Here is a 22,909-nt window from a genome sequence, read left to right on the forward strand (position 1 = left end):
TATTGTCTAGTGAAGAGGCTGCACTGAAATCAGAATATCATTCTCTGTCAGGCGTACAGGGTTTTGTATTAATAAAGCAAATGGAGAAAAGTTTGCACATCCTGTTTTTTATACTGGATCTCTTCTGAGCAAATGGCACCTCATTTGGACATACCTTAAGTGTCTTTCTTTCTCTGAGCTTTCTTTACATTTACATTCAAAGTGGCAAACAAAATGTATTCCTTATGTAAATGCACTTTTTTTTCTCCAAATTAAAGTCGGCTTGAAAATGTGTCATTCGTGGCCTTAATTTCTCTTCTTTATTTTATGGTTTTACGAGGTGTTTAAAATGTAAGCGCTCCTTTTTCTTCCTGCACCTATTAGAGAACACAGCTGTGAGGCAGTTCGGTGAAGAAAAAAAAAAAGAATCAGGTTACCATGTGCTGAACTGTTTAAGGGCTAAGCAGTGGGTTTGATGAATTACAAGTCAGTTAGTCCATTTTGCTGACAGAATGCAAATTTATTTATGACCCTGAGACTGAGAGAAAATGAAATCATCATATATTTCCAAACACTCATGCAGTGTTTTAGATTAGGGGAATCTGTTTGGGATGGAAACACATTCTATGAATAAATTGTTTGAGTTCTCTTCTCCAAGCAGCCCTACACTCCAAACATCGCTCGGGTTTTTCTTTCGGCAATCAAGCTCTTGAACTGGCGGAGAATCTGCATGAAAGGGAAAAATCTTAATTCGAGGGTGCGACAGGACCCCCCCCCCCTGATTCCTCCGAGTCATGCGAGGTGTCCTTTGAATCAAAAACACCAAATCAACTTTAATTTTTTGAAGTGTCTTCTTTTTGATTTATAGTCATGGAATAAAATGCGGCCCATTTCATATGATTTGGTGGTTATCCCATTTTACATTTTCATCAAATCATATTCTCGGGCCATATCTGTAAAATTGAGAAATCATCAGAGCTGAAGTAGAGGGATATTGGAAGTTCAGCTTCATCAGCAGTCTGTGCTGCTGAAATGAGAGACCTTCAGTGGGCTCCTTCATCCCCCCTCACACCCACCACCAGCCCCTCACTTTCTTCCTCTCTGTTTTTTTTTCTTTCTTAAACTCTCCATCTCTCATTTGGTTTTTTTTCCCCCCCTCACTCCACTTGCGCAGGATGTGAGATCACACCGAGGCTATTTTATCTTGTGTGAAATAATTTAATTAAACAAAGTCACAGCTATGCATAGAATTTCCAGATTCTAACATTTTTTACTCGTCCAACGAGAGCTTCTGCAGATATAATAATCAGGAGTTGTGTTACTAATGTGGCGATAATGATGGCTTTTATTACAGATAACACGTGCTTTAACATCGTTATCACGAATCCTGAGTATATATTCGGTGTACTTCCACCAAGGGGTGGAGGACTCAGTCACCTATCCGTTCTAATCTATGCCTGAAAGACCCACTGGAGATGTTAAAGTAATATGCACTGCTTCAACATTAGAGGGACTTGTTTGGCTTCTAATTAATTTTTCTAACCCCATATCAATAATATTTAATTAAATTGATACACTATTGATCATCATACAGTCATTTTGCATGGTAATTAATGGCTAAAGTGCTGTGGCATGCAAATCTGAACCTCAATTTCATTCTCACTGGACTGCATCCTCATAAGTGGTTTTGCAATGTAATATGCAATCCGCTGATGGCTTATTAAGATCTTTACAGTCATTTAATCTGAGACTGTGGTCAATTATATCTCTCTGGAGTAGCATTGCAGTTTAATTTGATATAAACAAAACAATAGGCTGCGAAGCTGTGGTCATGATGGAAGTTGATACACCCTCAGTCTCTCTCTCTCTCTCTCCACAAGTCTGTGCTGGAATGCAGACAGTGGAGGCCCCGGCGCTGCATCCTCCTCTAGGGACGCCCTGTGTTGTTTGTAAACAATAAATAATATTAATTTCATGCTGGACACCTTCCTCAGATCAATGCTTATCGACTAGTTGTCTTTACAGTTGCATATGTTGGGAGTGTAATTGCTCAGTTTATGGAAGGATGCAAGGGGGGGAAGCACAAACGCCGTGATCATCTGCAAAGCACACCAACGGGGGCCACATGTTTTCCTTAATACTTGTCAGGTCATCGAGTCCGGTCTCTTCGGATCACGGGCCGACTGTGAATAATTCAAGATGATACAAGAGAGATGGCGGTTCTGTCTTGGTTTGGTGATTGATTGCAGGAGAACACGCTGCTTTCAAGTCTCAGGATATTGTAACTCAAGCCAATGACGGAGAGAAAATTAATTACAACACCACAGATCGATGAACAACTGAATGTGTCAACTCCCCAAAGAGCCGTGATTGTTCATGGTAGTCTGTTTGAGGGAGCAGGAAGAAGAAGAAGAGGAGAAAAAAAAAAAAAAAGAGGGGGGAGAAAGGAAGACTCAGGACCCAGAAGACTGTGGAAGAGGTCGTGCCCTGCCTTGACTCAGCAAACACACACCACAGCAAGAAAACACACCCTCATAATTCCTTGAAATAGCTGAAGCGAAATCCCCCCCCCTCCCCGCTTGTAAGAGGATAATATAACTGACTGTGCACTTATATAAATATATATGTGTACATATTTTCATCTCCTCATTTGAAATGCATGTAGCTTGGCTGTTTTTTCAGGGTGTGGAGGGGAGGGGGGGAGGAAGGTCCATGCAATGACTGGAAGAGACGCTCTCCAGCTTGTACTGCCTGATAGGACTCAGAGCAGATTAGCAGAATGAGAGAGATCATTACGAACAACCTCACAAGTGACCAAGGCTGAGTCATTCTCTCCCATTTAGCTGCTGCTGTGCATTTGCTCTTCCTTATCCCTTCATTCACGCCGCCTGTCAAGGTTTGATTGTGAACTGTGTGGCTGCCGGGCTTGCGCATTTTCCCCCCACACCATGTACGCATGTGTCTGTGCTTTTGTACTGTCATTCTAACTGTGACTTTGACCTTTAGCGAGGGATGCTGGATAGAGAGGAGGCTTAATGAGTTTGTATAATAGCTGAGCTCCATCTGAGGAATCATCCATCTACATGAGCCCCATAATTAGCTGGTAAGACAGTGGTCCAGTTCTGTGCTTCCACTTATTATTCTGCTGACTAGTATGTGGGAGTGGAGAAATGGATAAACAAAGACACAAACCCCCACCTTCTGAAGTGTATTAATAATCTGCTGTCGATTTCTGGCAGCGTTGTAGAAGGCATGGCTGAACAGTCTGATAATCACTCCACTGACACCCCCAGAAAATGAGGAAAAGCTATCTGGAACATAAGTCACATCCTGGTCTGAGTTTGCTGACAGGTGTACACTCTCATGGGAGCGCTAATCCTCAGGCTTCTTCTTCTTCGTCTGTGTTTGTCCGTCGCTGATGCAGTGCAGCGCGCGCACACACACACACACACAGACAGACACACACACACACACACACCAAACCTCAAGACAAAACCAGACGCATATTTAACTGAAACTCAATGACATGCAGATGTGATCAGTGTGAATTTGTATGCAAAGCACCGATGTGATTCCTATCATGCGCGCCTCAATGTCATATCCATCATTTTCATGTAAGGCAGAGGATATGAAAAGCACACTTGCAAGGATTCGGATGGAATCATTTTCATCCTGACGTGCGTTTGCTGGCATGTGGTTAGTTGTGCTTATTCGAGATATGTAAATGTTTCCATAAGAGAGAGAGAAAGAGAGAGGAGAGAGAGGGGAGAGCAGTTGGGCGCGCTCAGGACGCTCCGTTCCCGGCGAGCAATCCGCACGATCCGTTCCTGGTTTTGCTCCTCCGCTCAGCGCAGCGTAGATACCTTCCCTGACTCTCAGCACTCCAGCATTGCTGTGCAAGCAGATGTTCTTTCTCCGATGCCAATACAATTTTCGCATTTGGAGAAGGTACTCTTTCGCGCGAAGGGCTGCACAAAGTGACAAGAAACAGGCAGAAACTGCCTCCGCTCCTCGGCTCAGTCACAGCGGGAGACTTGTGAAACGGATAGCGGCTTTTGGAGACGGGCTACAGTTGTATAAATAAAAAAAAAAACCCCAGCGGCGGCGGCGGCGGCGAGCCAGGCAGCAGTTTATTTACCACACCTGTGATGCGTTGTTCTGAGCAACGAAGACGCACGACCGGGATACTGATGGCCACGGTACGGCACGAGGATATGTGCTGAGGAAGAGACTTGGGCGTTGTGAACAAGAGGCGTTAAGTGCTACAGAGGACACTCTCCGGACCTTATAAAGCCCAGCGTGCCCGTGTTTGGTCTCGGCTCTCTGCCTTTTGAAACTTAAGTGATAAAAACCATGAAGATGCCCTTACTTCTGGGCCCCTTTGTCCGCTGCAGGTTCAGCGCTACGCTCCTCGTGCTCTGGCTCGCGTTTGCTGGCTTCACCTGCACCGGTGGTGAGTTTTCCACGTTTTTCCCTAATTGTGTTGTTGTTCTCGTGTCTGTGGAGAAAAAGCACACAAACGGGAAGGCTGCACGTGTCAAGTTGTTTGCGGATGTTTTTTTTTCCTTCTTCTTCTTTTTTTAGTCGACATGCCGGCGCGTTACGCACGTTGTTGGCGGTCGTTATTGTTCCATAATTTGCTAGCACTAACACCCGTCAATTAGCCTGCACCTTCAAGGTTACACGGAGGGAGTGTGTGGCTTCTAACGTGTCTAACCAAGGTTAAAACTTGAGGCACATATCGGCTGTCTTTGTCCGGCTTCCTCGTGTTGCTGCTGCATTTTATCTCCAGCAGCACCGAGAAGTTTACGCATGTATTTTATTCCTCCTGTCGTGACTGTAAGTTGGGGCTACACCTGCTTGAAAGCTGCACTATGAGATGATTGAGCAAACGGGCCCGTGAATAATAAAAAAAAAAGGCAGTGCTCAGTAATACTGCTTTCATTCACAATGTCACATAAAGCGCCTCCAGGAAGACCTTCCCTAATCATTTTGTTGGTAAATCTTGGAGCTGTGGAGGCACAGAGCGGACCGAGCAGCTCGTTTCAGAGCGTGTTTCCATCCATCTCACCGGCTGCTCTGCAGGCTGCAAGCAGCATCCTTCAACTCCACGTTTCTCTCCGGCCAGGACTCATTCCTGCTGCATTTGCAGTATGGTGACAGCTTTACTGAGTTGGTAGACGACCTGCTCGCACTGATGAGTTACATTTTATGATGTAGCCTCTTGGCCAGACACTCCCGCTTGCATGCAAATGTGCTTTGATGCACAAAACAATCCCCCACCAGCAGTGAGGTGAGCTGAAGTACACTGGAGAGAAGTTAAGCAACATATAAACCCTTTATAGGATCTGTTAGGTTTTCATTCCAAAAGAAAAAATCAATTCTGGTCATTCAAGCACAATAACTGTTTAATTTCTGCAACACAACAAAAAGTGCTGGACATTAATATTCAGTCCCCTGCACAGTCAAACCAGCCATCTAACATTCAAATGAGTTATTTGATCAATGCAGTCAATTTCACTGCTGCCCATAATGCACCATTTTACACTTCAGCACTTAGACTATTTTTAAAACACAGTTTTTTACTCATTCTCCCTGGTGCTAAATATCATCCTCACAATGCCACACAGCTGGAAGCTGCTGGTGAGTGTCCAAAACAACTACAATCCCACACATCATTTGCCTCGCGCCTTGTTTCCAAACTGTTAACCTTGCTTTGGACAGAAGGCAAACATGTTAAAGTTGGTGTAATTGTGTCTCCCGCTTCAGGACACTGAGATGATGAATTAAGAGGGCCTTTCTCTTGCATTAATTAGTGTATAATTATGAATATATTAGGATTAAACAAACAGCCATGCTCCAGGGACCTCATATATCAAGCTAAGTATGTTGCAGTGTGGTGGTATTTACAAGTCATTTTGTGATGCATGTTGAAGCTGATGTGTTTTGATAGGGTTGCTGGGTTCTATGGCTGTTGTTGTGGTTCAGCGGTTTAGCATTGTTGCCCCTCAGCGAGATGCTACTTAGGTTTGGCGTGGAGGTTGCGTGCTCATCTCGCTGTGTTCATTTGGTTTTTCTCTGCGTGCTCTGGTTTCCTCCCACAGACCTGCAGTTGTAGGTCGATTTTTAAGACTCCTTAAATTCTGCAAGGTGTGATGCTCTTCCTTTGTTCGCTCTGTGATGGACTGGAGCTATGCCCAGGGTGTTTCCCTGCCTGTCACTCAACGCTTGCTGGGATAGACTCGCAGCCCTCTCAATGACCCTGAGTAGAATACATCAGGTACAGAAAAAGAAGACCACAATGTTAATTGCGAAAAAGATCTACTCGCCTCCTCTTTATCTTCTGTATCACGTTTCCTTCCAGACCTCTCCTCCACGTCTCAGTCTGTCACTCTCTATCATATATTAGGGCACTGCGAGCATCCTTATAGGCTCCCGTCACAGCTTGGAGGCTAGTTTTATAGGACAAAGTGAGTTCCAAAAATGGATCGGGAGGTAATTTGGTAGCCAATTCTTTCTACATCAGGACTGGGACAGTCTCGGCTGAGATCAGTCGAACCGTCCTCCGTGGAGAGGCAAGGCGCTGACTCGGCATTCGGCGGTATCAAAGCCGGCTTGTCTTTTTTGCAGGGAAACATAACTCAGTCAGTAATAAAGGTAGGCCTGTCAATCTGGGTTTGAGCTAGCTGAGCACTTTTCCTTTCACTGTGTTGTGAGTGATCTGACGGGCCGGACAGAGGGGGTAGGTACGCTTTCAGCCTTGGGAACAAAGAACTGTTCTGCTTTGCCTGCATGTGCACACCACTTGATGTTTTGAGTATGCAAAGTGCGTGTGTGTGTGTGTGTATGTGTGTGTGTGGGAGGGTGCTTCCACAAGGATTTGCATACATGCATTGCTGCCTTGTGTGTGTGTGTGTGTGTGTGTGTGTGTGGACTATTCCAGCTCCTGTTGCTTCTGTTGTTTAGCATTTATTTAAACTTTGCTCTGTTCCCCATTAGTCTCATGTTACTTCCTCCAGAAAAAAAAGATCATCAAAAAGCCATGCGTCCATGCAGAGGGAATCAAAATCCTGTTTTTTCTGTTTGTTTCTCCCTCTGCCCACCGAGAGCGTTGCCAAGCAATTGTTGTCTGGTTCAGTGAGGGAGCATGGGATTTGGTATCAGGCGCCTTCCTACTGGTGTGAACAGTCACCTCAGAGCAATTTCCACGGGGTGTAGCCCATGCGATGATGCAAGTAGTTGGCCATTAGGTGACAACAAGCAGAAATCTATTGCATAATACAGTAATTTGCCAGTTCCCATTTCTTAGTACAGTAATATGAGGGATTCTATTGCCAGATGTCTCTCATCATTCTAATGTGAATCACCCAGAGTTGTCTTTCTCGCAGCCAGTTTTGTCTCTCCTCATTGACTCACTAAAGAATGCGATAAGGAGAGCGAAAGCCGAAATTAACATAATTTATTGGGGGAAATTGCCTTCTGGTCAAAGGAATTTAAAACCACTTCGTTTTTGTCCCATAGCTAATGCATGGCAAATGATCGCCATGTATTTGCAGGGATTTGGTCTTTTACAGGGAAGTGATAATTTACAACCAGAAAGAGTTTTTGTTCCCTCTAGTCATGGGAGATGAATTCAAATGACACAGACAACGGGAAGACATGAACGGTGGGGGAGGGAAATTTTTATTTAAAATTATTTATTTTCTCATCCGCTGATTCTCGCAAAGTAAATTAGCATGAAAAAAATGCAGAACGTATGCAAGGAAGCAATTACGCAAAAAAAAAAAAAGAGAACGGTAAAAAAATTAAAATGATTTCACTCCTCGGGAGAATAAATGCTTGTTATGAATTTTATGCTGCGTATGAAATTTGAATTGGACAATATTGCAATGACAGAGTGAGTTGAATTGCTTATTGGCAGGACAGAAATGATCAAATATATTGCGTTTTCATTCACCTCTAATCGTTTGCTTGTAAGGGAGAATACAGATGAATTGAGCTCATCTTTTTCCCGTCTAATCCCTGTGAAGTAATTTCTTCAGTTTGAGTTACCGTGATTAATGAAGGCGGAGATAATAGTTCAGAATAAATGAATAAAAGGTAAACAGTGCACGTCAACACAGGTCAGTGTTAAACAGTGGAGCAGCACGCTCCATTTGGTGACAAATGCCCAGGCACCTTATCTTTCAGAAGGCTATGTCCCTGCACTTATCATTTGCAAATGGCTATCTTGAGGAGTAAAGGAAGGACACAGGCGTTGCCGAGGACACGTGGAGGATGAACCTTGCAGAGGGGAGGAGTTGGGTGTTATTTTCTGCAGTCTGTGCAGAGGCCCTGCGAAGACACTACATCTCTGTCAAACTCTGCCCTTTTGTTTCAATTACCCCATTTCTATGATTCAGGTCTATGTGAGAGCGCTTAGGGGTTGAAGTTGGGCTGTTTCCCTCCTGAAATGCAGCTCGCCGTCGTCACTATCGGTGCTTTTTCTATCCAGACAGCACAAAACTGACCTTTAACCTCTGGTGTGGGATGAGATTACCCTATGTCTCATTGGGAACCTGGACAATAATTCACGGAAGGTCGCGGTATCTGACGATGCATCAGCAGTTCGTGGAGTGCACTCGCTCTCCATTGTTGTGTTTCTGTTGCTGCAAACCATCTAGAACCAGCAACCAGCCTCATATACCCAAGGGTCACCAAAGAGAAGGTAGGATGAGCTGGTTGAGCTGAGTATTTCCCTAGAGGGTTTAATCGAATGTTCTTTTCCCTGGGTCTGCTCTCTTTTATACTCTGTTGCAGAGAGAAAGAACATGCAGAGCTGACCTTCAGCCTTGGATGCCATTGTGTTCTTTTGCTGGAAAAAAATTCACCTCAGCAAAAAAAAAAAAAAAAAAAAAAACCCAGAGAAAAGTTAAGGTTGATTCTGATATCCGGGAAGTCAATCAAAGTACAAGATTCTAATACTGCCAAAAGGCAGAGTGTTTTAGTTTGCTTCTTGAGAACGTCTTGGCCACAACTCTGCTGAATTTGTTAAGGATATGGTGGACAGTGTTGGTCTTGGCTGGCCTTTCGGGGAATCCATATTAAAAGTGAGATGAGCGCAACTGAAACGCTTCAATCCACACTGACTCTGACCTCGGTTCAGGCATCATCAGAACCAGCTGTCTGTCTGTCAGCAACACAGAGGAGCTGCTCGGACAAACTGTCTTCACAAGGCTGATTGACAGCAGAAATTTCCTGGACAAAAGCTTCTGTTTTTTTTTTTTTTCTTTTCTTTTTTTATACACGTAGGCTTGCCATCAACAAATCAAATGGTTTTTTATGTATTTATAGTGACACTGGGAGCTTTGATCAGTCATTACAGATACCGTCGGTGAGTCGGGATCAAACAAACAATAATAGACTTGTGTGATTTTAAACAGCCGTCTGTGGAGATTATGCTTCACTAATACCACCAGAGGGAAAACAGATGTGGGGGGGGTCCTGAGGTGACGCTCGACTCACGTCGGTCCGTGTGGGCGGACGTCTGTCAAAAAAAGCTTCCAAAAAAACACTCTGTGGGGTTTTGCCTTGGGAGACAATATTGTGTGGAAAGGCTTTTATTGCGTTTGTTTTTTTTTTAGTTTACGTGATGTACTGTCTGCCTGCTCGCATTGTACAGTGAGAATAGCGGTTGTGTTAGGAGATGTTTCCAGGTCATTCCTGTTCTCCAAGTGATCAATACTCTTCTCCAAATGGTTAATTGGCCATCAGTCACTGTCAGAGGAAGTGCTTAGAAACCCAGAGGTGTCTTGGTGCAGCTCATAATAAGAGGCTGTCCAGTCCTCTGGGTCCTCTCTTGGCCTTTACTTCAGGCCAGGTGGCGGCTGGGGAAGGCAGATCTGAATGCAATATGGAGAGCCATAGATTAATAGTTCCTTAGTAAGGCCACCAGGGAGCGATGTGAAAGCCACTTCCACTTCATCATACAGTGGACTGGATGGAGAGTGTGAATAGGGCGTGTGGTGGGAAAGCAACTTTGACGGCGTGAAGCTTATTGTGGAAAATCCTCCATTCATTTTTTTTTTTCCTATTAAAGCTTGGGGCAGGCACAGTTGCATGCAAAAGTCTGTACACCCCGGGCAAATTACAAAGTTTTTAAGCGAAAAGAAGTAAATACAACCACTGCTGCTAACAGGCATTAAAAATAAGCCTTTCTCTAAAATATTAGAGAAAAAACGCAGAGCATGATTGTGGCGTGTGCAGAGGTTGCACATGTAACGTCTCAGAATTTCATTAACTCTTAGAGCCCTAATTGACCCATTAGGACTTGTAAAGCAGGTTAAGAACTGTCAGTAGGAATTGTCAGCGGATGACCTTTCCAGAGCTTGATAAATTCTCCGACTTTTCAAACCTTGTGGTAACACTCAACAACCACGGACTCCTCTAAGCAACTGGCCGAGTATCTGAAAATAGAGCCAACTGAGGCCCTGCAGTACAGCAGTAGAAGGCTAGAAAAATAGCTGTATTATTTGGCTTGAGCAAGACGAGATCTGCAAGAACAAGAAAACTTTGAGGTAATGCTGCACGTCTGCTGGGCAAGAAGACGAAGCGAAATCCCCACACGGCTGCGAAAGGAGCTGCAGGAAGGTTTAGCTGACACAGGAGTGGTGGTGCATCATTGATACACAAACAGGGTCTACATGGAAAAGTCATCAGTAAGAAAGCCTTACCTGCAACCCCATAACAAAAGGCAATGTCTCAGGTATACTAAAGCAGCATCTGAATAAGCCAGAGTTATTTTGGAAATGTATGCTGTGGAAAGATGAAGCATTTTTGACCACAGTAACTGAATATATTTTTTAAGAAATCAGAAGCATTTGATCAGGCATAGAGGTGGAAGTATTCTGCTTTAGGGTTGAGAATGGATTTCACTAAATATCTGCAAAGTCTGGATGCAAATGTCACTTATGCGGTTAAATAATGGAGTGAAACATGTAATGCAGCCTAAAATATCTTAACTTTATTAAGCCCTGGCTTCGTAGGACCTCAGGTTTTACACGTAACACAATCACCGTTTAGTTTCTTCTATTTTAAGCTCTTCACGCTGAAAAAAAAAAAAAAATGCAATATTCCCAAACAGTTGCATGTAGCTGCAAGTAAAAGTATACATTTCAACGTTTTCTTCTGCTCCGTTTCAGCACCTCTTGTCTAAATTTCCAAGATAATGACACTTCAGTCTGCTGCACACCTCCGACCAAATGTATGACTCATTGTTATGCTTTTCCGCGTTTAGCATGGCATGTAAAAGACATAATTAGAAATCACCTAAGGCTACCCAGAAAGCCCTGCTGGCGCTTGATTGGCAAGGGTATCTGAGGGAGATCTGGCTCAGCTCGAGCCAGAATTTGTCATCTTGAAGTGATTTTGTTGACAAGACAGGAGGCACAGTGACCTTTCCTAATTATGTGTATGTGTGCAGGCACCGATGCCTTAGGCAAGCAATTCAACTGAGTCAACAGAGCACTGACTTTTGCAGCACATTGGAGCTCAGGCAGCATGTTGTATAATGTAAGCTTAGGCTATGCTGGGTTTAGCAGTAAGCTTGTTAATAATTCAGTATTGATACAACATTACTAATGTCATTTGTGTCACCTTTTGCTCTGTCTCTTTGCTGATGGATACGTAGGGAGGCAAACAGAGGGATCAGGTCAGATCCCCTTCGTTTTGTTGCCGTCTTTCTTTACACATGTACCTGAAATCGTCTCCAAAAATCAGCCTGATGTTGCGCTATGAACAAAACAAAACATGAACCATTTATTATCCACCCTAAATGTGTAGCAGCGAGAGAACAGCCTCTCTGATCTATGTAGGTCCCTCTGTTATTGTTTTTCCCAAACAAACCATTTCCCGATGTGAAATGAGGTCTGAACATTACAGATTCAAAGCTTAAAGCTAAGCAGCAGATTTTCTTGGCAAGGCCATCAGGAACACTAGGCTCACGGAAAACACATTCAAGTCCTTACTCCGATAGAATTAATCATGACAACACAGCTACCATTGAGGCTAGATGCTCCCTTTTTACTGCACACCTTGCACTTGATTATGGCTTCTATGGATTTAAATGCCCACTGACAATGCATTCATGTCGAATCAAAGTGCGTTTTCATACCTGCAGTTTCTTGTCGCCAAGGCTCGAATTTCAAAAGATGAATACAGAGCAGCTGTGTTCCGGAGTGGTTTGTGTTTCAGGCAGAATTAATATTGATAATAGACTCTTATGAGGTAAAGTGTTTGGATTGACACTGACTGAGTGTTGCAGGGCATAGGGATTTGGAATTAGTAAATGGTCTGCATAGATCATTCTGTCTGGTTAGCCGAAAACTTTTCATAAGCATTCTGTGATGCGACTAATGCGTTTAGTTTGATTACAGGAAATATCTGCAAGCGTGCAAGTGACTATATTCTAAAACACAGCAGTGATTGGCACAGTGAACCTCGTGTTTTAGAAGTCATTTAAATGCCATATGCACGCTGTGAATCTGCAGGTATATTTACTGTTCCCATCAAATCATAACAAGCAGAGAACTCAGAGTTTGGTAGGGGAGAGCAATAATTTTCTGTCCAAACCAGAGCCGTTTAAAGCTGCTTTTAGATCGCATAACCCCGGTAATCGTGTAAAGTTCTCTCCCTCTTCATGGTATTCGGCTGGCTATGTTTGCTCAATTATTGGACCGTTTAGTGTATCATTAGATACCCGTGTTGGATTTGTTCAGTTACAGGTTGGCAGGCAACTAGCTCCAATGTGCACCCTTCTCTTGGAAAGAGCATCATAATCCGTTTTAAAAACTGACAGTGGAAAAATGTTTGATCAAGCCTCAGGGAACCAACTGTTAAATTAAAAAAGGAAAAAAAAATGTTAAAATTACAATAAATGCTGCTCTGTGAATCACTGTATGCCCAGCTTCTCCTGTGGCTTCTCTTATGATGTTGTACATGTAGCATCAACCTTTTCTGCCAAGTCAGCAGTGAATTTACTAACCAAACTAATTCTGGGATCTTGTTAAAAATAGACAAAATGAAGCATGAAATGAAGTATGAACTTTAGTTCCAGCTGTCAACTCAGGCAAACGGAAAATAAACAGGGCAGGACTGTTGGCTCCCGCTCTTATTCGTCTTTGTGCTCTTCTTTTTGTGTAAGTGTTAATAAATATGTGCATATTTTCTTCAGTAAAACGTCAAACTTATGTAAAGCTTTTTTGTTTTCAAATCTATACTCAAGGTCTGTTTTAAACTTTTTTTTAGGGCTTTAAATACATTCTGTGGCCTTATTATAATACTTATTATCAACATATGGAGTAACATTAGAACAGTTGGTCTTTTTTAAGCGTCCATTTAGTTTAGATTCACTGTTTTTTGTGGTCAGAAATAACATATATAATATTTACAATGCAGCCTCTGTTTATCATTATTCCTGTTTATAAGAATCTGAATGTTAACAATACACAAAAAACCAAAACATTAAAAGTAGTACATTTGTTTTACCACTGCTGGTATGAAGACAGCTTTTATTTTATTTTTTTAAAATCTGATCTTGGAGCTTAAAGTGAGTGAAGTTTATGATATTGTGCTGCGACACTCGGATAGCGAGCACAGCATGCATGCTGGTATCTTTATTAAAGTGAATTAGTGATGAATCACTTTCATGCATGAATCATACATCAATAATAGCCTAATTTTGTGCACGATCCATGAAGGTGAAGGCGCAGAGAAACAGGACTGCATGTCAAAAAACAGCCTACTGTCAGTATTTTAGACAAATCGTGTTTTCAGAGAAGCTCATGTCTTATTAAGCGGAGCCAAAACTCCCTCCGGCTCCTCTTGTAGTTCACACCCTGTTTGCACTCGATGGGTATATTTTTGTGCATGTAAATCGCAACATGCCAGGCTGTGAATGTTTCCATACAGCTGGATCTTGTGGTGGTGGTTCAGGAAGCTGTTTCACATTTTCAGGCAAAGAGAGGCTACACTTTATTCCTTCCCCCTTTTTTTTTTTACACATCTCATTTATTTTAAATTAAACAGCTTCAGGCTTGTGTACATAAGTTGATGTACCTTTTGTTAGTGCTCAGCTCATGGGTTAAGTCTGCTGGGTGCACTTAATTTGCAAGATATATATTGACATCAGCATGAAATCCTTGTGTGGGTGGAGAGAGGATACATTGAAGTTCAGGCCCTTTCTGTCAAAAAAAGACGGTATGATGTCACCGTACTGCCTCCACTTTAGCCCTAACAGATGCTACTTTAGCTTAATTGGACACTGAATAATGTGTATTTTCTGGTGCGCTGTTTATAAACTTGAAAGTGCTTTTACAGATTATTGATTGTAATTTTGCTGTTGCTTCTTTTGGGAGTTGGCACTGTTCAACGCATTTAGTAAAAACAACAAAGCTCAGTTCAATTTGCTCATTTAATTAATTTCCCTAACATGCAGTTGGGGCGGGCAGACATCTGGTGACCAATAAACAAGAATATAAGGAGTTATTTGTTGGATGTGGCTGTCGTTTGACGAATGCGCGTCGGTGTCCAATTTCGAGCGGTGATTGAACGCACGCTGGCCTCTGACCAAGCGCGGTTCATACGATATTGTTAACAGCTCCTCTAATGACCTCATCTATCCTTTATTCCTGAGTCACAGGAGTAAATTTTTACTCCTAATTCCGAACAAGCCATCACTCACGAGCTGAAGACGCTACGGAGTATGATTCATCTCAGTTACTCCAGACTTGACAAATTGGAGCTGAAAAGTCAGTTGGGACGTCGCAGATCTGAAGCGAGCTGGAAAAAAAAAAGAGTTTTTTGGGGATTGAGGGGCTCGTGCATTTGGTGTTAAAACGCTGATAGACTAATAGCTGCGTTTTGATGTTTGCAGCCTCTCCAGACGTCTGCACGTTCATTGAACGAGTCCTGCAGGATGTGGGGGATCTGAGAGGCATCCCAGGAGGGGTCGCAAAGTGTTGCCAAATGTCCAGCTTCACTTCATGTAATGCTTTTAATCAGGAGCGCTGAGCAGCATTACAAGTGACTTCTGAGGATGCGTGTCCAGGAGTAAATATGGCTGTTGACGGCGGTTGAGTTCCTCTGCAGCTGTTTCGAGATGGAATTCTTCCTTGTGGTCTTTGTGACACGTCAAGAAACAGCAGGATGCACTCTTTTTTTTTCTTCTTCCATTTTCACATGCAACGACATGTAACTACACCAGACTCTGTCCTTGCTTATAAGAGCGAGTGTATGCGAGGACATTTGCGATTCACACAGTCTGAGCCTGGGATGTCAGAGTTTCAATTTCAAAGGTCTTCTATTGTGTCCCCCGTTGTACTGTAATCAAACAGAAAAAGATCAGCTTTACTTGGTGCAGTCAGAAGCCGGCACAGGCCTGTATTACAGAACTCCTTCATCTTTACTGGACTATTTCATGCGGATCTGCTCGCACACAGTTTGTTACACCTTAAAAAAAACATCAGATGTTGACTTTTGTGTGGGTAACTGTCGACCTTCAGAACCATAGTAACTGTTTGTTGCTCTTAATCTATTGGCTAAACTAGTATTTTAATAGATTTTTGATTGTTGTAATGCTTCTAATTTGACTGTTGGATGCGTTATTTCTCCGGCCCAGCCCTCGCAGCACCAGGGGGCTCCACTGGGCCCATTTGACGTGGTGCTGCCTGGGGAGGGAGGGAGGACTTAGGTCCCCTTAATCTCTACCAGACATGACAAGTTTATAAAGGGGCATTAACCCACAATGAGCAGCCTCTCTCTGGAGGGCCTGACTGCACCATTCTGAGGGTCTTGTTACCGCTCGGTTTCCTTATTAGTGTCTAATAAGGAAACAAAAGGAAATTAATAAATTACCGTGTAAGGGGGAAAGAGTTAAAGAGAGAACAAAGAAAGGGAAGCAAGGAGGAAAAGTGTTTTCCCCTCACTCTCTGTTATTTATGAGCCCTTCCCTCCCCTCTTGCCCGGGTTGTTAAACCTCGCACCGAAGCCTCGCCTTGCTTTAGCCTTCTTTATTTCTTTTTTTTTTTTTTTGCATATCAAGACATCTACAGACACAGCAAACTCTCCTCCTCTTACCTGGAATTATCAGCCAGTACAGTAGTTCACACACACGTTTAGATTGGTGTGTTTTTGATCAGCATTACTGCTTCAGGATTTTATGAATCGCCATGAAGTTGCAATTACACGACTTGGCAGAGGGAAGTAAACACCAGCCATTGTGAGAGGGAGAGAAAGGTGGATTTAACGAGCTACATTAATGTTTGTGAATCATAATATTGCTGACTTCAATAAACGTCAGTAAGATATGGGCGACCTGATAGCGGCGGGGTTTAGGGTGCGTGCCACATGGGTGCAAGTAGCAGCGAGTCCCCTGATGCGATTCCTCGCCGCATATCATTTCCCAGCTCTCTCATATTTCCCATTTATCTGCACTGCTCCCGTGTAGTAAAAACATGTCTTTACGGTTGGTAAAATAATCGCTGATGATGTTTATATAAGCTCTGTATATGTAAAATTAGGGCTGTATCGACCATTGCAGTGCGCACATGTGGAAAAAGGGCAATCATGCTACTTTTTTTTTTTTTTTTGCTGCTTGATGCAAAAAAGAGAACTCGCACAGTTCTCATTTCCCGTGACTAATCTGCGAGAGAAGTCTGTCTGATAGAACTTGTTTTAACTTTTTGATTACAGAGAGTTTTTCTTTAAACTTTATTTATCAGACGGAGAGTTTGTTGGAATGCCAACTCAACATGTGCAGCGCCAAGTGAGCGAGGAACAATAGGGAAACATTAAAAAGGAAGATTTGATCGTAAAAAAAGAAAAGAAGGAACCTCAGTTGTAGAAAAGCACAATTAGTGGAATGATAATCGTGACTTCCCACAATGAAATGAACATGATCAAATGTGATATTGATGTTTAAAATGCTCCACTAATAGAAAACTGTGCTCATAAAACAACAGCAGCACCTTATTTTTTACTTTATTCAAAGTCAGTTTTGATCGTTCTCCTGTCTGTGTTGCTGCAGTAACTGAGTGGAGACTAGAAGCTTCTTTGTGCCGAGTCAGGTTCTACCATCGCTGCATGTGAGGCGTTTAGGGAACACTGGTAAATTGTAGTGTCCATCAAGCAAATGTTCAGCAAGTGAGGTGTTTTGGGTGTAATTTTAAGTCTAAGTTTGACTCTAGGAGCTGCACTGAAGAAGAAGAGTGAAGAAGAACCTTATTTCTAGTCTGATTTTTATGCAACGATTTGTACATTAGCAGGGATGCAGCACAACATGGAAATAAAAGCAGTGTTCTGATTTTTCCGAGGGCAATAAACATATTTTATCGTAAAAATAATCACAACGATTACAATAGGGTCCTTGCACTGGTGTGCTCGGACCCTAATTAGCGTCAATAGACTTATCGTGATCTCAATATTGATCAGAATAATCATCATTTTGGTCATAATCTTGCATCCTGGTTGAGTTTTATGGAAATATTCCAGCTACAGAAATGATGATGTTAACCAAAAACCAGATCCTCCGTCTGCAGTGTTTTGCAGTTGCCACAACACAAGGGGAAACAACTAATTTGTTTGACCATTTGAATCAGCACTACAAAGCTCTCATCCGAATCCCAACCAAAGCAGAAAACTGTTTTGGATTCGTTTGCTGGTGTTAGACCGTATGAGGAAGGTTCTAAACAGTTTGCACTCAAAAAAACAACAACAAAAAAACAGCTTTTCAGCTTTTTAAAGTTTGTTTTTGTCTTTGGTACAGATGCACTCCCCTACAAAACCACCCTAATTACTCTAGAACAGTAATTATTTCTAGATAAGTCATCGCAATGTCAGTTTCTGTGTGTATAAAATATCACTGGTTGCATTTTCAGATGAGTTTATGAAAATATTTCTCCAAGAACAGAACGATTCGTGATGCCAGTGAAGGAAGGTCAGGTAACATTAGATTAGCTCTGGAGGGAAATACATCTTCTGGCTTCTAGTTCTAAAATATGTAACATTAGAGGTGACTACAACAGTATTTTAACATTTGTAGTCGGTGTGTGATCACATATTTGTGAGAGAATTCTTTACTGTAATGCAACCTTGTTAGACCGGTTGGCAGGAGTGGTGGATGCGAGCGGAGCATGAGGGAGGGCAGATGGAGACGGAGTGGAGGGAGAAGACACGAAGCAAACACCCGTAGCACACTGACCATGAAGATTTTTTGTATTTTTTTTAGCTTTACAACACATCTTGCGTGTTTTTAAATGCAAGATTTCCCGAACAATGCCCACTAATAGCACTTGAGTCTGTCCCTTTATATTTGGTTCCTTTCAACCACCTTTTGAGATTGAGCGGCGTTCTTCGCGTCGCCCAGGTACAACAAACGCTTCTCTTCCAGCTGCTGAGAAAAATCCTCGAGGAAGTGATGCACTCTTTATGTCTCGCTAATAAAGCAAGTGTACGCTGTATGTCATGTGTATTCTTGTGTCAATAGTCACCGAACGCTTCTCACTAAAGAACAAGATGTCACAATGTGTTCGACTCTGTTGCTAAACAACCTTTACCGATGTCGCTGCTGTTCCTTTTAGCAGAAATCTCCATTCTTCCTCATAATTCATCTTATTTTCCATCTTTCACAACTTCAGAGCACGTCCCCGAATCACCCACATGTGCGACGCAAGTGCCGCTGCGAGGATTGTGAGATTGGACGGTCCATACTTAGCTATTTAAAGTCATATTTATGGTTTTTAAATTACCCAGCTGAAAACTTGGACAGATTGGTTTCAGACTGAATCATCACAAAGCCAAATGCAATTTGGCTTATTTTCTAATTTCTTGGTCTGCAACGTACACTGCATATGGCTTTGCTCTGCCATTCTCACTCGAGTAATGATTAAATAATAACTTTTCAGGCTGAGTCAGATTGTTGTTGAAAATGTCATTGTTAAACTTTTTTTTTTTTTACTTTTTAAAATTTATTTTCCTGCTGAAATGTTGCTGTGAAATCCTAAGCTTTTACACAGAAGAGCCGAGTAATCATTTTAAGAAGATCATTTGCTACTCCCCGAAAAAAAAGTCTTTTATCTTTGTGCACTCTGCAGCAGAAGTCTTCAAGTCCCTGTCCAGATTTGTAAGAAAGGATTTGTCCCACTCGTGTTCAAAGGATCAAGATGAAATTGTGAAACAAACCAGTTCCATGTTTAAAAAAAAGGGACCTTCTTACTTGGATAACATTTCTAAGATCTTCACAAAGGCGCTTTTCTCTTACCTCAGCAGACTTCAGCTTTCTTTCTTTTTTTTTTTTTATCAAGCTTGTCTTACCTTTCAGATTCCATTATACTAATCAACGGCATACCTCAGGTCTACTCACTCATTAGCGGAGGCTCAGGAGCCGACAGTGGATCATTTGGAAATGTGATTTTTTTTTTTTTTTTTTTGTCTGCTCTTCCGTGTCAGCTTCACCCCAGTGAAACTACTACTCACACTTCAAATAGTCAGTAAAACACTTTTCCGGCATTGAGCTAAGTAGCACACTTTAGTTGCGATTCTTGGATCGACTTTTTTTTTTCCTTCCTCCCCAACATAAACTAAAGCATTATCTGTGCCCATCCTCTGTAACAGGCTGCCATTTTGTGTTAAGCCAGCATTGATGCAGAGAGACTCCACAGCCTGTTGGAAATTGCCAGCGCCTAAAGCAAACAGTGGGGCCCGAGGTCCCACAAGTATGAAGCAGCCAAGTAAACCCATTAACTGCCTATAGAGTGGTTTGCGACATTGTCTCCACATGATACTATCCACACAAATGAACCACAAGCTGACTGTTTGCTTTGGCTATGTGAGAGTCAAGACAACGCTTCAGCCTCTCTGTAGGTGAAATCAAATTTTCCCGCATCACTTCACATTTGCGATGAAAATACCGCAGTTGGAAAAAGTTGGACACCCTTCACTTGTGCTTAATTTGTAGTATACAAATGCGTTGTGTAGCACACGGTAATGCTGGTAAATCACAGCATAAGCATTTCACTGGGAAGATATAATTTGACAAGTCTGCAGCATTTCATTTTGGGGCACTGAGGCATGATACTTTCTTACTGTGAATTCTTCAATCCCCCTCTCAACATATGATGCCCAACTGTACAAATTATTTGAATCACCAGAAGGTGTTTGATTTATGCTGAGTCTGAGTTATCAGCTCCAAACAGGCCATGTAGCTTCTCTCTTATCATCCTACCCAGCCGCTTGCAAAATTTCTGCATGTTTTTGAGCTCAGCCCTAAATGTGATGACAATAGTCATGAACAGAACACAAAGACAAAAACTGCCAGTTGCAGCAAAATGAGAGCCTCCCCCTCTCGCCTCATTTCTTTTTTTTTTTTATATTATTTTTTTCTGTCGGATTCTCCTACAATGTGTTTGACAAGAAGGCCTGGCAGCGTTATGCAGTGGCACAACTCAGGCTGTCGTGGGCGCTGCCCACCCCGACCCCTGTCACACAATTAGCTTCCTGCTTTTCAGATAGCTAGAACAAAGGTGAACTCGGGGAGCCGACGCTGCGTTCAGTCGGAGTGCAGGGGTGTGTGTGTGACACTCTGATGACTCGAGGGCACTTTCCTGACCAGAGGAGTCGTTGGCTGTCACTAAACATCACTGTCTTCCTCCCCACTAATGGCATCTCCAGATTGTGCTATGAGGAACAAAGGCTGGTTGTATGAGATACTGAGGAAAAAATAGAGCGACCCCATTAGGGCTGCAGGCTGTGGTTTGTGACAGTGGCTGAAGACCTATAGAAGTGTCATGACAGATATGAACCAAGCAACAATTATGGGGTGATGCGCTTCAAGCTAAGCTGGCAGTGCTTCAACAAAAAGAAGGAGGAGAAAAAAAAAAGTGTTGAATGAATAGCACGGCACACAGATAAATTCACATACATGGCATTTTCTCAATGCTTTAGGCAGGTGAAGCTAAAATTAAATAATAAGGGGGGAAATTTGATGTAAGTGTTAAGCTTCCCCCTTTTTCTGTGTTGTTTTATTCATGAGGTTGGATTCAAAAGGTGAGCGTGTGAACAAAACAAAACCATATGCAGAATAGCAACCAAATGCGCCGTTATGAAGAATGATTTGTAATTTTCCCGTGGCTATGGAAGTAAATAATTTCAATTGACTGAGCAGAATACTTTTCCTGATAATGACTCGCTCGCGAATTAATTTTTATTATATGCAAATTTACATTATCCTGCAAGTGATCAATCTAAAATGGCAATTCTTTTGTATCGCTGCCAACAATAAAATATGAGTCAAACAGCAGGAATTTATTGACTTGATCTTCGTTCAATCTTCGTTGATGTAAAAGAGTCACTGGGAGGCGAACTAAATGTGTTTAACAACAGATAGCATAGTTTTCTAGCATAATAACTAAACACTCTGACAGTGATGGAGCATATCAGCAAAGAGTACATTATAAAACAGCGGTTGCTAATTACGGAGGCATAAAGGAAAATGGAAAAAAGAAAAAACGCCGCCTTTTGTTATCCTGGTCGTCCTTTTTGCTATTCTGATACATGCATTGTTGTCATTGGCTGTTGGATCCAGTGTAAAGGGGATTAAAAGACGAGCTCATTGGCCAAAATTGTTTCATTACCGTTCATTCTCATTATTTTTTAACGACACATATAGCCCCAAACTAAGAGTAGAAAAGTGACTGACAGTAATGCGCTGTTTCAGCTGTCAGTCTCGGCAGGAAGTACTCAAACTCAGTGTTATACTGCTTTTGCTAAAGTGTCAAATTTTGGGTCCAAGCTGGCTCGAGAAGCAAGGCGTCGTCTCTGGTGTCGTTCCTCCTTGAAAAAAAATAATATTTATTTTGCATATTAATTCTTTTCCCCCTCATTGTTAATTCAAATCTTGTGGCAATATTGTGTGCAAAGTCAGAAAGCTGTATGTGCCATGTTTCTGCAAAGCGTCGCAGGAGTACAACACTTGGCATCAGCATTGTCACACTAAATCTCCGTCTCCATGACACTCGGAGTCAAAACACGAGCCTGGAAATGCAAAGCCCTCCCAGTGTCAAGATATACTGTACAGCAGTTCTCTTTTTCGAACAGGAAGCTGGCAGTGATTCTCACATAATTAAACTTAGTAAAGTTATTTAATAATTTAATCATATCTTATCCAACAAAAAAAAAACAAGCACTGCAGATATTTACAAGCACAAGATTAAACCAGAGCTGCATGAGCTTTTTACCCTCCCGGTTTCCTAGGTCACAGCGTGGATGCTGCTCCGAGTGTGTGAGTTTCCCCTCCGGAAGCTGCAGAGCCCCACAGGTTTAGCAGTAATACCCCCGGTTAATTCCCCTGCATGTCGGGTTATTGCCGTCATAGCCCCTGTGTCAGTTTATCCTCAAATTCTGGCTTATTCTTTCATTTTTACTGATGGTTTTATTGCTCGGTGTTACCGCGGATGCCCCACCCATCCTCGGAGATGCCGACGCATAAACACACATAGCACTGTGTGTTTTTCATCATTTCTTTCGACACCCACATGGATTCACAACAGTGTATGCATTAAGCCTTTGTGTTTATTGTCATTTTTAGCACGAATCTTCTCTGTCTGTAACTTATTTGCTCTTTGGTAGCTCTCTGTTTATTCAGTCTGTCCATAAAGATTTAAATGCCCCCATCAAACACAGCGGAAAAAGTTGTGATTTTTCTCTGTATTTGTCAGTTCAAAGTTGCGTTCACGATCTGTTTAAAGAAGCGGGATTGTTTGCACGGTCCCCACCCACACATTTTGTTATTCACCATGAACAGTTGGTAGCACAGCGGTAGAAATTGAGGTTTCTGAGTTAAAATTTTCACCCCAGTTGGCAGAGTTTGTGGGTTTAAATAGCAACTGATGCTCAGTTG

General features: G+C 42.3%; 1 protein-coding gene across 2 annotated transcripts in view; it reads left to right on the top strand.

Annotated features, from left to right (window-relative positions):
* Positions 1-4,338: 4,338 nt before the first annotated feature.
* unc5a (unc-5 netrin receptor A) overlaps positions 4,339-22,909 on the top strand; it is a 142,466-nt gene continuing 123,895 nt past the window's right edge. For both annotated transcript variants that reach the window (XM_008281346.1, XM_008281348.1), the window contains exon 1: positions 4,339-4,432. In XM_008281346.1, coding sequence (XP_008279568.1) covers positions 4,339-4,432 — 94 coding nt within the window. The remainder of the gene's footprint in view (positions 4,433-22,909) is intronic.

The sequence above is a fragment of the Stegastes partitus genome, unplaced genomic scaffold (assembly GCF_000690725.1).
Source record: "Stegastes partitus isolate 25-593 unplaced genomic scaffold, Stegastes_partitus-1.0.2 Scaffold230, whole genome shotgun sequence".
NCBI classification, from domain to species: Eukaryota; Metazoa; Chordata; class Actinopteri; family Pomacentridae; genus Stegastes; species Stegastes partitus.